This window comes from Pimephales promelas, chromosome 4, assembly GCF_988280905.1.
Source record: "Pimephales promelas chromosome 4, fPimPro1.hap1.1, whole genome shotgun sequence".
Classification (NCBI taxonomy): Eukaryota; Metazoa; Chordata; class Actinopteri; order Cypriniformes; family Leuciscidae; genus Pimephales; species Pimephales promelas.
In genome coordinates this window covers 33,075,737-33,091,756 of record NC_142772.1, presented here as the reverse complement: position 1 = coordinate 33,091,756, position 16,020 = coordinate 33,075,737, and the positions used below count along the sequence as shown (strand labels likewise).

At 37.9% G+C, this 16,020-nt stretch overlaps 1 protein-coding gene across 2 annotated transcripts in view; it reads left to right on the top strand.

Annotated features, from left to right (window-relative positions):
- The window catches only part of atp2a3 (ATPase sarcoplasmic/endoplasmic reticulum Ca2+ transporting 3), a 67,375-nt gene that overhangs the window by 30,243 nt on the left and 21,112 nt on the right, over nt 1-16,020 (top strand). For both annotated transcript variants that reach the window (XM_039675203.2, XM_039675204.2), the window contains exons 8-11: nt 862-1,326; nt 12,373-12,461; nt 12,610-12,712; nt 14,975-15,106. In XM_039675203.2, the coding sequence (XP_039531137.2) occupies nt 862-1,326; nt 12,373-12,461; nt 12,610-12,712; nt 14,975-15,106 (789 nt within the window). The remainder of the gene's footprint in view (nt 1-861; nt 1,327-12,372; nt 12,462-12,609; nt 12,713-14,974; nt 15,107-16,020) is intronic.

Below are 16,020 nucleotides of genomic sequence, written 5' to 3'. Positions count from 1 at the left end.
CATATAAGCGATATGTTGGTTTTCTTTCTTTGTGTCTTTTTTTATTCTGTCCTGTTTTTTTTGTATCTCTAGTTTGGAGGATGTCATTAGACTGTAGGATATAATAAGACTTAAGTATTCTGTTCGTGCACTCAGTCTAAACGGACTCTTCCTGTCTGCGTTCAATTGCGGTCATTCAGATGCTCTAAGTAGGCATGCATTTGACTGCTCTCAATCCACTTAGATTGCGTTAATATCATCTGGGGATAGGGAACACCTCAGGTGACGTTATTGGCCTAGTGAGTGATAGGATAACATCAGAGTTAATGCAGTCTCCCTGTTTTCTTCTTTAGTCATTTAAAATAAGCTGTATATGGCCCATGTGCTTTTATAGTTCAGCTTAATGCTTTTTCCAACACATTGTGGTAATGAAAGATGTAGTTTCCTATCAGGGCAAAATGTCCCTAATGAGATTTATAGCTAACTCTTCACAAGTCAATGTTTTTTCCAAGCTATGTTTTATAAAAATTATATGAAAAAAAGGGGTGGTGATGGCGCAGTGGATAAGATGCATGCCTTTGGTGTGAGATACCCGGGTTCGAATCCACTGTGAGACACCAATGTGTCCCTGAGCAAGACACTTAACCCCTAGTTGTTCCAGAGGTGTGCGACCCCTGACATATATAGCAATTGTAAGTCACTTTGGATAAAAGCGTCAGCTAAATGAATAAATGTAAATATAAGACTGAGGAACATCTGATTCTGTTGTTTCTAAGTCTGCAAAAGTATACATTTAGATTTGAAAGGTCTTTGGTGGCTTTGTTTCATTTAGGTGTAAATGTTTATATGCTTAAATATGCCTGTTCTTATGTTTTACGAAAGGGCACAAACATCGCTGCGGGTCGGGCCATCGGTGTTGTCATCTCCACCGGTGTTTCCACTGAAATCGGTAAGATCCGTAACCAGATGGCATCAACTGAGCAAGAGAAAACTCCGCTGCAGCAGAAGCTAGATGAGTTCGGTCAACAGCTCTCGAAGGTCATCTCCCTTGTCTGCATCGCCGTTTGGGTCATTAACATTGGCCATTTCGCCGACCCAGTCCATGGCGGCTCATGGATCCGAGGTGCCATCTACTACTTCAAGATAGCTGTGGCCTTGGCAGTGGCTGCTATTCCAGAGGGTCTTCCAGCTGTCATCACCACCTGCCTGGCACTGGGAACCCGTCGTATGGCCAAGAAAAACGCTATTGTTCGTTCACTGCCCTCGGTGGAGACGCTGGGATGCACCTCCGTTATCTGCTCAGACAAGACTGGGACCTTGACGACCAACCAGATGTCTGTCTGCAGGGTGAGTGATGTGGCTGTTCAAGTCAGACGCAGAGATGGTGTCTCATTCAGCATCAGAACTGATGTCTGCGGGCAGAACTTGATTTTATGTCTGGGTTGATGACAGCTTCATTTTTCATTCGCTGTCTTATGCTGACATATGGTCCTATGTGAGCTTTTTTTCTTTTTATATATAACTTAAACAGCTCAGATTTTGAACCTCTTTTTTAATTTTTACTTTCACAAGAGGTGATTTATTGCTTGCTATAACAAGAGCCAGAACATCATTCAAACTGTCATGAAGCAAGGCATTGGAGGTCTCCCGAAAAATTAAATATTATTTTCAAATTAATGATAGATTCACCTGAGGAATACCTCAGGGAATACCTCAGGGGGGTTGGAGCTCTGGCAGATGGGTTTCAAGGCCTGTACTATAGTGGTGTTTACCATAAGAGCAAGTCTTTGATGCCTTGCCAAGGCCTCTCATATGGAGTTGAATGATGCAACAGTAGCAGCTCTCTGGCTGCCATATGGTAGAAACACACCAGACACAACATGAGAGGTGAGAAAGAGAGTTACTAGACTGTTTTAGATTTTTTGACTGACATTGATTTTTTTGTTCTTTTATTTTGAGTAGGGCAACAGCATAGCTTATACTTCAAATAGGCTACACTGAGAAATGGTAATAATTCAAAATTGACAATACTTCTTTTTTATGGAATATAGTTTTTAATCTAAAATATTTATCATTGAACTTTTTTTTAAATTCATGTGCCCTTGCCCTTTCTTCAAAAACATATACATGACCTTGCAGCAATATCTCTCCTCTCATGACCTGTTCATCAGCCCAAGGGTTGCGCAATAATCCATCCCCTCCAGAAATCGATCAATCACGTACATCATCACGAAAATCACCCAATCAATTCAAGATAAGTTTTCAAATACTGCCAGAGAAGCTGTTTCACTCAAATATTCAGCACAATGAGAAAAGTCGATCACAATTTCTGTATCTTTTTTTTTTATATATCAATACATAAAGTAATTGGACCCCCTTCTAAACAGCCAACTTCACGTTGATCCTCGTAGGAGCACCAAAGTAAAACATTTTAAAACAAGGAAACGACAGAGGTGTATATTTGCATTCGCGTAAAGTAGCCTTGTTGACAAGTTTGGGTGAGTAAAGGCAAAACACGCAGATATTGTTCCTTCATTGCCCTTAGATTGCGATATCGCCTCTTTATAGCAGAGAGAAACTGCTGAAGAAAAATATTTTGTATGCATATGTACACCCATTATATTAAAGGAACCTATTTATCAAAACTTGTTATTATTTAAACCGGGTTGCATCTGAAGTGCAAGCACAATACGTCTTATTCACGGCAGCGCCATCTTTGATTTTTAATGAGAATGAAAGCGAGGTTGTGAGGGATAGTCATGCATCTCTTCAATGGGCTGTACTGTCATTTAATGTGTTTTCGGATCGTTCTGCTCATGAAACACTGGAAAAATATTTTTCCAAGAAATTTCAGTTGACAAAAAACTCCCTACAATGTAAGCTGTGGAAAATTGTAAGTAATCTAGGTGCTTTATTCAGCTTTTTACAGCGGATGCCATTGGAAACACGGTAAGTCTATCCCTCACAGCCTCACTTTCATACCTGTCATGGCGCTGCTCTGAATAAGGTCTATAGACCACCTTATTGATTATAATAGGTCCGTTCTAGTTTTGTAACATCACTGAATTATGAATTCGCTTTGGAATTTATCTCAGACTTTTGAGAGAATGTTGGTAGCTTTAAACATATTCTGGATTATAATGTTGCTCTGTTTAGGGCAGGACTACGTGTTTGTCCAATGGTAGTATTTGGGAAACCAGTGTGAAAACAGTAGTTGTTTTTGCAGTTGTATTTGGTGCTGCTAATGGTGCGGAAAGCACACACTTCTGCTTAAAGCTTCTTGATCCAAGTCTTGATCTGGTTAAACCCAATCACACCCATAAGCACTACCACTGAACCGTGAACTTGTTTTCTGTGTAATTGAATCCCACTGTCATATCTTCATGCTCTCTAAAGAGAGAAACTCAAGTGTTTGTGTTTGCATGACTGTACCACCCTTATTCGTGTGTGTTTGAGACGAGAGAGACACACAATGTAACCTGACTCACAGCACAACTAAGAATGGCAAGCATAAGTACTTGTTATTTTGTGTTAAGGTGTTGTAGCTGTATTTCAGTGCCATCACTCTAGCCTAAAAGCTGAAGTTTGAACATGCTACATCCACATTCGTGGATGGGCATATTTGCAACATTGGAACATTTATTTAGTGCTGCGGTCCCTTTTATGTGGTTGCTTCCAGAGAGTCAGGACACGTTGAAGTCACTCTGAGACACCCTAGGACACTCAAGGTGTATGTTTCTGTTTGTGCGCAATGGAAAATCTTAAAGGGTCATGAAACTGCACTCTTTCAGCTCAAGTCTTGCTCACAATCTTTTTGAAAAATGCAACTTAAATGGGCGTGGCTAGCTGTGAGAAGAAGGGAGGGAGTGGGTGTGGTATGGCCATCACTGTCAATGTCCCATGCATATCGACTGTCACTAAAAAGCAGTGGTAAAACGTGAGGAAATGCTAGTTTTTTTTATATAGCTGGCAAAGTTAAAGTCTTATGAATTACACTGACACTTTATTATTGTCCTTTCAAAAGTAACTGAATGCCCTGCTACATATATTAGCCTACAGTTATCGTAATTCTATTTAAAACATATTAAAGGTTCTCAAAGCGATCCTGGGTGTTGACGTTCGAATATTTTCAAACAAATCGGAGCTAGACCCTCCCTCCTCCGCATCTCATCTCCTCCCCCTCCCTTCCGTGCTTCCTGAAATAATTGTGAACGTGCATAGTTCTAGCTAATTATATCCTTGCGTGGGTTTGGCGAACATAAGCGTCAATTTAGAAGAAAAAAAAACAATTTAACGTTACCCACCTGTCAAGCAAAAACAGAGCAACCTGAATGTCGGACTGGAAGCCCTTCTGCCGCCGGAGTTCTCGCCATCGTTCAAAAGCTTTGCTACCGATGTAAATTCGGAACTTCGCACGTTCTTTATCCGACTCCTTCTTCTTTTAAAATTTGTTCCTCAGAACGACGTCTCTTTGGTCGTGTGTCGGTAATTTTTCAAACTTCCCTCTGATGCTTCACTGCTCTCCTTCACACACACACACCCTTCATGTGCACGCGCACTAACCCCCCAGACCCACCCTCAAATACTTCTTGCCAGTGATTGGCTGGAACACTGTTTGTTAGGTTTCGTGGTCCGGGTGAGACATGATTGTTTTTGTTGCCGTTTGTGGAGCCTGTGGTGTCTACAGAGACCGCGTTTTTTTACAGTGTGTTTAGGGGACAGGCAGCTAGCCGATAGTGAGGAGACGTTTGATGTATGTGACAAAAAATGTTTTGGCCCAGCATCGCTTATAGAACCTTTAATGTAGTCTACATGTATAATTATAATGTCATTATAAAATATATAGTGGTTTATATAGACACTATAAATGCATTTCAGAAAACAATTATACATTTTTCCGCTTAAAAAAATCGTTCCGTGCATCGATCTACAAGCCCCTCATAATAAAGATGGCTCTGCGGAGGTGGATGACTTCCGCACACACACACACACACCTCTGAATGGATAGAAAAGTCCTCGCGATACCGCAGCAACTTGTATTAGTTGTCGACAAGGCGAAGTCCACCATTCTCCACTTCTCGCAGCTCTCTCGAGAAAATGTTTGCAGCACACACTATAGTTTAGATCATGTTTAGATGTGTCCGTGGTTGTTGGCAAACTAACCGTCCAGAGGCAGAGTCTAGCCCTGGCAGCATCGCGGGGACATATATTCAACACTTGGACTTCGCACCATGAAAACAAACACTTGCGTCCCATGATTGCCTCTCTCATCTACTATGCGATATCACAGTTTGACATGTTTGTCTGTCGTTGGAAAAATCCATGTGGTGTCATGAATAATTAAGAGCATATGATAAATGAAAACTCAGCCTCATTAATAATTATGAGACACTGATGAGTCATCAATGCACTCACTTGTGCTCTGCCACGTCACGATGAAGATTTTAAACCCGGAAGACGAAAATAGTGGGGAAAAAACCTAAAATTGAACTATTTTTACCCTATTAAATCTAACAAATGCTAACTTTGTCTTAAATGGTGTTCAACACACATACATCTGTTAAAATCTCAGAAAATTTGGTTTAGGGTTTCATGACCCTTTAAACTTGTACAGACAAGTTGGCCGGACATGATTGCAAAATCTTTCGCATTTATATTGTCCTATTTAGTTAGAGTTCAGGCCTTTATTTATATATTTATATTTTCAAATATAGCTTTTTATAGTACCCTTTTGTCCCTGTGTATTTCATTCCCATGTTATTTCAAAAGAAGAGAGCAGGAAAGGTTAGAGAATGGATCTTTAGTTTTCTTTCCACCATTTGTACCTCTCCCACCCTTTTAATTAGTTTATCAGCCTCCCTGCATCTCCCGCTTCTAGTTTTGTGACCTTTAGGATTTCAATAGGAAACTCATGATTGCAAAATTAAAGTCATATCACATTTTTTTTCCTCTTCTGTGTTACTGCACAGTGCATTCGTAGTAAAGTGGCCCCTAACATTTCCATTGTGAGCTCCACCCTTGTTTTCAGTGTTTACAAAGGAAGCCTATGTTATATTTCGTGTCGCAAAGCCCACGTGAACGTCCATCTGTGTGTGTCTGCCCGAGGTCTCTCCTGTGTTTGTCAGCAGGGTGTTCCCTCTGTTCAGAAACTGCTTAATTCCCTGCAAGTGCCTGGGATCTTCCGGAAAGAGTCCCACTGCGCTGTGGTAAATATTTACTCACTCCGCGCCCTGATACTAGACCTGCAACGATCAGAGCTCAAACATTAAGGGCGAGCACTGTAGTCAAACACCACAGCATTCACTTTACCAGCTGTACAACTTCAGCAGTGATGAGTGTTTCCTGCACACATACAGTATTAAACCTAGTATCAATCTAATAAATCCTGTTCAAGGGGATCCTCAATGAAATTAAGAAGGTACATCTGTATCTTGGACACTAAAACTCCTTTTAGGCTTACAGTTATGTAATAGACTCAATTCCAGCAGACCAAATTATTAAAAAAGCCATATACTTGTGTAATATTTTGTGGAAACCGTGATATATTTTTTGAAGCACACAAAACTTCACTTTTTTAAGTCTTTACTTAAATCTTATTATTTGTACCAATTAAAAGTCCTTTTTCAAATCACTTTTGATTTGATTGAACATTTCCGTGCTGAATAAAAGTGTTAATTTGTATTAATAAGTTTGTTTTTTGCAAGAATCCTTTAAAATCCTCAAAAATCCTATGTTTCAGACCTCAAAACGTCCGTATTAGTCTAAAAACAGATTTTATTGGTCCCAAAATGACTCGTTTTTAATTTTGTCTCAGTATGACATCATAGCTTGATTGAAAGCAAAAACGACGACTGCTTCTACATCATTGCCTCTTTAGCCCCATTTACCAATTCACACGTCATGTATATGGAAATACGAGAGAGACACAAACACAGGATTACTCCAGCAACAAACCCATAGAGATGCCTCTGAGGATTACAAGACGTTGTGGAAAAACAGAGTCTTTGCATTCCTTGTGATCCTAATATCAAAAAAGCGTGGATTAAGTTTTTTAAAGAAGTTACAAATCGTGTCAGTATGTCTTACATATTACAGTTACCGTACATATTGCCTATTACAGATTGTTTGATATGTACTCACTTTACTTTCACTTTACTGAAATGGTGAGCGATGAATATAAGAACAACAACAATGTTCATTTATTCATCATTTGTTTACAATAAACACTGTAAGTTCTCCTGTCAACTATAACTGTGGTAACTCCAAGTACTTTATTTGCCATAACCAAGACTTATAAAGCATATTTAATACGCACAAATGTTTCAACCATGTAACAAGATGAACACCTTTCTGTCTTTGTTTTAATGCTAATATAATGTAATGAAATACAACATAAAGATGATTAATTACAACGCTGTCACAGACCGGAGTATCCTGTGTATTTGAGGTGTAGGTTCGTTGTCTTTCTAATTCACGACCGGACTCTGGCTCAAATACGCATGGCTGAATTTCACCGGTTGCTATTTTTCAACATCTGACATTTTCAAAACAATTCCACACGTGTGGGAACCTCGAAAATGATTTTAATATGCAAAACTGTTACCCAATCATAGAAATTATGTTTTTCTTCCAAGTTTTAAATGTGGCAAGGCCATAAAACTGTTTCAAAGAGAAGTTCAAAAACAGCATAATAGCCTATTACTTCTAAATTAGGATGTTTTTTACGTAAAATGCAGAAAAATGCAGTTCATGATTCTTTTAATACTTTTATTCAGCAGGGAAATATTCAATAAATGCTAAATAAACCCCATTCACTTTTTTATTATGCTGTAAATATATGTAAAAAAATATTTATGGATTTGAATCGAAAAATATTCGATGGATTTGCTTTTAGCTTCTCTTGTCAGCAGGATTATGGTGTGGTGGGCACTGGGCTGGCTGATTATGACATACTATAGGTCATATACTACAGCTACATCTTTGCTTTGCCCGCTTTTATTCGTCCAGGCTGGACTTTGCTTTCTGATAGCCTTTTTTTTCTCATCCTCTTGCTTTCATACGTTGGTCTTCAGCATATTACCCAGCAAGGGATTCCCGCCTGCAATCCTTCGTTTTTATGCCACTCACGCTCCTTGCGTCTGCTCCCGCTGCAGCACGATCCAAGAATGGATGCAGAGTCACGGTCACACGTGTTTAGAAAGCTTAATGCGGACTATTCACTGTAACGTACTGTATTGTTGTACTAGGTGCCTTTTGTGTTAAATTACTCTTTATTTTGAACACAGTAGTCCTTGTTTTGATTTTCCTTTTCCATTAATATTAATTAATTTTAGACATTAACAAATTTCATCACATATGAACATAGGAAAGAGACATACATATTAAAGTTCTGCAAATAATCTGAGGCCAGTTTCAATTTAGAAGCAGAGTTAAATACATGTCTGTCTGATTGTTGCTCTTTTTTTTACCAATCTCGTAGTCCACAGTGGGGAACAGGTAACAATGTCAGCCTCAGCCTGAAGCACTGACAAAATCACCTAAAGAGTCCCTAAAGAAAAAGAAGAAAAGACATTTTCACATGCAAGACAAAATTTTAAAATTAAGCTTGTGGAAATGTTTCCCAAATGGATTCAACATTCTGTTAAACCTCCTGTGCCTCGTAATGTTAAGTACTAAAAGCATTCTGCTCTGAGAGGCTTATTATAGGGACAGACAAGATGCTTATCCTCGGTTTGGAATTAGTGCTGTCACTATGTCGCAGTGTTGTACAGGATCGCCTAAGCCAATCAACCCACTGTGTGCCTTTTTGGAGACCAGACATCATCCAAGTGTCACTGGCACTAATGCGGAACAGCGGAAGTCACTTTGGCTAAATCAGGCGGAAACACAGGTGTCTAAAATTATTTTCCACTCTTGTGAAACGCATACACACATACTGTACAGTACACACACATATCATTATCAAGGCTCATCATTGCATATCACTGCATGCTACCCTGTTCCCTGGTATCTGTTGCTATGACAACGTATCGCAACACAGTTCCTTGTCTGCCAAGTTATGGGATGGTTGTTGGTGTTTTTGGCGCAGATCTGATTTATAAATGACTGTAAACAAAAGACACACAGTGAAAAATTTGTTATTTTTGCGTCTGACCTTATTGCATATGCATTTGCGCCATTATTCAAAAAAGAACGTCTTAAACCAGAAGCTAATTTGCTCTGCCCTTGGTAGATTATGTTGGTCATTATGGAAATTATCCGGCTGCGTCTGTGTTATTTAATGCTTTTTATGCAAAATATACATTTAATTTACTCGGGTCATAAAAAGAAGTCTAAATTCTTGTGTGGCAAAATCTTCTATTTAGCAGAATCGATTAAAATATTGTGAATATTAATAGTATTCATATTTAAATAAATATAATATGTAAATATTAGGGCTGTCAAACGATTAATTGCGATTAATCGCGTCCAAAATAAAAGTTTGTGTTTACATAATATATATGTGGGTTCACTGTGTATAATTATTTTCTATATATAAATACACACACATGTAGTATATATTGAAGAGATATTTTCATGTATATAGATTTATATATAATTTATATTATACATATAAATATAAATATTTTATATATAAATAATATTTTTTTCTTAAATATACATGCATGTGTGTGTATTTATAAATATCCAAAATAATTATACACAGTGCACCCACATATATCATGTAAACACAAACTTTTATTTTGGATGTGATTAATCGCGATTAATCGTTTGACAGCCCTAGTAAATATTATTATTATTTAATATTTTAAACCATGGTAATTGGTTCAACACTGAAAGAATGATAAAATTACGTAACAAAGTCGGTATACATGAAGAGTAGGGCTTATTTGTAGAACATGTCATTGGGGTGATATGCAGGTCTATAAATATCTAAAGATGAACTTACAACCAAACATAGGGGTACATTGTGATAGTGGGCAGGCAACTGGGTCTAATTTTCTTCTATTTCCTCTTGCCCAGTTGCGAATGTCTGTTTGCCTTGTGTTTGACTGTGGAAATCGAGCGGTAAAGATTCCAGTGTAGTTAAAGACCAGAGAAGCAGACCACAAAAATAGTGTTTACTAGAAAAGAGAACCTGCTGCTTTTGTAACTTGTGGTTGGAATCAGCTGGCCCACTGTTCCAACAATCAAAAAGCAGCAATCGCATGCTGTAATGTTCCCAAAATATGCATCTAATTATTTGCTCTTTTATGTTAGTTAGCTTAACGAATGCAGAGAAATGGCACTGCGTACCAGTAGTTGTTATGATAAGTTGGTCATTACTTTATAAAGACATGTTTTGCCTGAGAAGACTGTTCTTTCCAGCAAAGCAAGCGAACTCAATAATCCGTTTATTTTAAGGGCTTAGGGGCATGACCCAGTCCTCTGATTGCTGCTGCCTGCCGCTCGCTTTGTGTTTTCCACTCTTGAATTTTGTGTATGTGTGTCCATTTCAAACAGGAAACAGGAGTACTGTGGAACTCTGAAAGTTTTACAATTTAACTGCTCCATTAATTCTTTAATCAGACACATTTAATGGAGTCTTGCTGTGAGTGAAGTCATGCCAAGAGAGGATGTTTTTCCCTCTGCATGTTTGTACAATTGTGTACGTTTGAGACAACCTTTCATATGATTTTCTTTTTAAGCAACTGCCCATACGTGGTTGCTTGGCTAGTGTTGTTTTAGCGATGTCTACGTTTAGATGCTTCATTATTGAGCAGAGTGCGGATATTGATAAGAACCTACTTTTGTTAGTTTGTGTGTGTTTTAGTGTTCATGCAACTTGAGCTCGAGCGTGGCTTTTAATCATGATAAAACACATTTCAGCAAGTCCACCGGCATAGTCAAGGTTTACGGCACCTCATAAGATCATTAGTCATTTCTACTAGTTCCCAGCGTGCACCTCCATTTCAGACCTGTCATACAAACAGAAAGGTGGGGAGTGCGATCAATGGTTTTCGCCAAATTGGCTTTATGAGTTCCATTCCACCATCCAGCTGTTTCATGCCCTACGCCCACATACTGGAGGAAGGGGATAGTGAGAAAATAAGATCACTCTTCTCTCTGCTAAAACACGCCCAGGGCTGCCACAGCTCCTGCTGACTCGTTTCAGTGTGACGAATGTCGTAGCAAAGACAAAGATGTAATAAATAAATAAATAAAAATCCAAAAGCATTGCATTATGGGTTTTGCTGATTTGTCTGAGGTTGTCAGGCTGAACTCATCTTCACCTCTCATGTTGTCTAGCTTTTTTAAACACTTGAGGTGTTGATTCCAAAAATCAGAAACACTTTATTTGGTTCAGTAACGCAGTACAACTTAGCCTTGGTTGTGCACACTAAACACAACACAGTACAGTACAACACCTGGAGTTATAATAAAACTGGACAAATCTCTGCTGAAACATGGGCAAAGTTATTAGTTTGCTCTTTTTTCACCTCATTTGATCTATTGAAAGCAGACATTTCAGTAGGAGGCAGTAGTTTATTGTAGTCTGTGTTGTCTGTTGGCAGTTGTGTTGTGTTGGTTCAGACAGGGAAGAGCTCATGCCAGGCCATTAAACACAGGAACCTACCCAGTGCATTATGACATCATTGCTCTGCCTCTGATTGGCTGTGGGATGAGGGAAACCCCAGAGCTGATTGGGTGGAGTCACAACTGTCTGTTGGTGGTTGTTGTTTTTTTTTCTTCTTCGCTGCTGTTTTTTTTTTTTTAATGCAATTGGGGGTTGTAACTATTTTCAGATGCCTTGGTGAACTTATTTTCTTGTTCGTCTTTTAACCTTTTAGCTTTGAATGTTTTCTTAGGCACGGTTGTGGAGCTTGTTTTTCCAACTTATTTAATTACAAAAAAAAACAAACACTTTTAAATGTTTAACGGATAAACATCATGATAGTTTCTGTAGTGGGCATTCTATATTTTGCATTCTATATTTTTTTTACAAGGTTCAACAATAAGAATTTTTTTATTAGTATTATTATTATGTTACATTCAAAAGTTTGGAGTTCTTTCGTTAAGCATTAAATTGGTCAAAAATGGACAGTAAAGACTTTCACATTGTAAAAAAAAAAAAGAAAGAAAAAAACACTTTTTTCAAATAAATTATGTTCTTTCAAACTTTCTAATCTATGAATGTATAATTTATTTTTATTAATATATCATATTTTTTTCACATTTTCTGAGTGCAATCTCTGAAATAAACAATCCTAATCCAATAATCATGAACAACTGGAAAGAAGTCATAGAAATGAAATGTCCAAAAGAATTTGTAAGCCTGATGTGCGGTATGTTTTGATAATCTCCATGTCTCTCATGCTGTCTCTCTCCCTATCTCACTTCTGTCTCTCTTAGATGTTTGTGGTTAATAAGGCTGATGACACCAGCTGCTCTCTGCATGAGTTCACCATCACCGGCTCAACCTATGCTCCGGAGGGACAAGTGTAAGAACACACACAAACAAACTCTGTGTCCTTGATCCTTCACAAAACATCTTGCCATTTTTACCTCCTCCAAATAATCTAATACTCATTCTGGATACTTAGTTTGCAGTTACATCCCTTTATCTTGCAATAACTGTCTCCCCCTTAGGCTGAAAGCCGACAAGCCTGTCCAGTGTGGAGATTATGATGGTCTAGTGGAACTGGCTACTGTCTGCTCCCTGTGCAACGACTCTTCACTGGACTATAATGAGGTCAGTGGTGTGTGTGTGGATCTTCTCCTGCATCCAAGCCTCGGTTGCCATATTTCCCCCTTTGAGTTTAACAAAATGAGTCTTGTTCAGTGTTTTTGAGTCTGTCCTACTCTCATTGCTGAAGTCTTAACTATTCACACTGTGCTCTTTAGGGACAGACAGCTTTTTGGCTTGTATTTCTCACCTCTGTGCCATTGCCATCGTATCATGGTTACTGTTGCGTATATATCATTGCGTTTTCTGTGGTTGTCGGTTAGGGTAAATGACTATGCAAGTTAGGACAAGTTGAAGATTTTTAAAGCATGCTTTGTTGTTAAAGGCACCCAATCTAATATTAAAGTTAAATGACACCACCAAATCTACAATATCAAGCAAATCTTTTATAAAAATGTCTTATTACTTTAATCTGACCATGTTTTTAATAGGATAAATAATCGCTAGCTGAGTAAAAGCTAGTCATGTTTCACTGCCACAGCACCCTGGTTCCTGGAATAATGCAAATATTTCAGGACCGAGTTAAACACCATCCATAAAAGTACCTGTGAATCTAATAAACCATTATAGATGTTTACACAGGAGCTATGTGCTTAAATGATAAGTAACAAATATTAGCCTAGAACACACTGTTAGGGCCATCACTATATTTTTTGTAGTAATAAAAAACAGACCTAAGTAAACAATAGCTTTTAAAATGACTTAAATTTCATATATAAATAATAACTATGAGGCAATAAAAATTGTTTCAAATAAAGTATCAAAATAAAATGTGAAAATGTATAATATATACATAAATCAACTTATGTTCAATAGGTTATGTATAACAAATGCCTGCAGAGGGCACCCACACCCTGGTGTTGGTGCACTTTACAGTAGATCAAATCCTGGTTTATTATTGGCTAAGCAATATTGAATTCAAATGTTAACTTAATCTTTAATATTTGGCAACTTCTTTAAAATAGAAATGCTACAGCCACTGTCATTTCTTGAACTAGAAAATGTGGACATCAAAACATGCAAACTAAGAGCAAGGGTTTAGACTTTTTTTTTTTAAATCGTAATTAACATTGTGCATATTTGGAAACAAATGATGTATTCTTTTTTGTTGGCGTAGATTTATAAATGATTTCCCTTACAAATCTGATGAAATGGCGCACATTGCGTTTCCAGATGAACGTTTAAGTAACCCAAACTCGCAGCATGCAGAAATAGAGTTTGAGACGCGCTCCACATATGTAAATGATAATGGTTCATCTGTGAACAGAGACACACGTAACTTACAAGCATGTAAATAATTAAAACACTCAATAATAGCATGATCTATGCTCTAGTGTGTGTGTGTGTTTTTTTTTAATGGTTTCAATACTTTGTGCAGCCTTCTAATCTAATAATGCTGTTCATGGATTCTTTTCTGTGGAATGCGCCACTTCTGGGATCTTGCCGGTTACCCGCCATTGTAAATTCTATGTGTAAAATCCAGAATTTTTTCAAAATTAAATTAAATCGAGTACTCTAATTTAATCGAGGAATAGTGACAGCCCATGATCTTTAAGTGCAGTCACTACAGTTACAAACCAGATTCCCACAGTCATGGAAAACCTGGAAATATTCTATAGATTTAAAATTGTGATTTATAGTCTTGAAATGTTATATAACACCAAAATAATAATAATTTTACAATATATCACTGTTTATAAATTTCTCATTTAGACATTTATATTGTTAAAAAAGCTTTCCATTTAAATAAATGCTGTAATTTTTCCATCAAAGAAATCATTGTTTTCACAAAAATATTAAGCAGGACTGTTTAACATTGATAATAAGAAATCTTTCTTGAGCAGTAAATGATTATTTTAGAATGATTTCTGAAGAATCACTAGACTGAAGAGCGTAATGATGCTAAAAAATGTAGCTTTGCCATCACAGGAATTTAATTACATTTTAAAATTATATTTTAAAATGAAAGTTGTTTAAAATTTTAATTATATTTCATTATATTATTGTTTTATTTTTTTATTTTTTTAATCAAAATGTGCTTTTCATAAAAATAATATATAATCCAGTAATCAAGAATGACTGGGAAAGGCATGAAAATTAACTGGACAAAAATGTTAAGAACATTTAAAGTGCACATTGTACAGTGAAGTGAGTGCTTGACTCTAGTCATATGTTTTAAATGATTATGCAAGTGCCATAGACTTCATGATGTTTGTGCTGATTGAGCACTGAATGTTTACAGACTTCTGTGCTTATGCTGTCCCTCAGGCTAAAGGAGTGTACGAGAAAGTGGGTGAGGCCACGGAAACTGCGCTCACAACACTGGTTGAGAAGATGAACGTGTTTAAAACGGATCTCTCTGGACTGAGCAAAGTGGACCGAGCTGCAGCTTGTAACTTGGTAAGAAGGGAACCATGGTGTGCACCAGGATATGAGACAGACTGCAATAAAAGAGAACATAACAGGAGAGTTAGTGATGAAAAACGATAAAATGGAGCGATAGATATTTGAAGCTTCAAAAGAAATATTACAGCTCATAAAGTTTGGTCAGTTGTGCAAGACAGGACATTTAAAAGAAATGAAAACATGGCCGTTCTGTCGAGGATCCTTGCAAGCACAGTTAAATGAGTTAAGCGAGGTCTTAAATTAACGTAGATTTGTGAGAAATTGTGATGCGTGTCAGATCTGCATTACGTGTGTCAGGTCTTTTAGTGATAGCAGCCTTATAAACCTGCTATTGTTTAGGGATGCACCGAATATTCGGCCACCGAAAATTTTCGGCCGAAAATGGCCCAAAAGTGCATTTTCGGTTTTCGGCCGAAAGACTTTTATCACCGAAATAATACGGCCGAAATGTTGTCATGACGCAAACAGAAACCGCGACCTGCACGTGCTTGTCTGAAGCACCATGTCTGCGGTGCAGACGTATTTCAGTGTATCTGAAACCGCGAGGAGACGGAAGCCTTTATCCACTGCTCTAAACAATGCGCGCCGCCATGACAACGACTCCGGTTGCGAGCGGGTCAAGTATAAATGCCTCAACCGTTTGGAGCGGTGCGCGCGCTGTCTGTGGAGACACGCGCTGCGGAGGCAGGCGAAAGTAAACAAGGCAGCGCGAGTCTCCACAGACAGCGCGCGCACCGCTCCAAACTGCGTTTTTGAAAGGCTCGCCGTTGTACTATTCCTTAAAACAACAGGGGACGACTCAAGTAACTGTCATCTAACCAGGAATCGGTGAGAAGAAGAAAGATAAACACATGACAATGTTTATTTTTTTAGTATTCCACCACCAATACAAAAATAATCATGTTAAA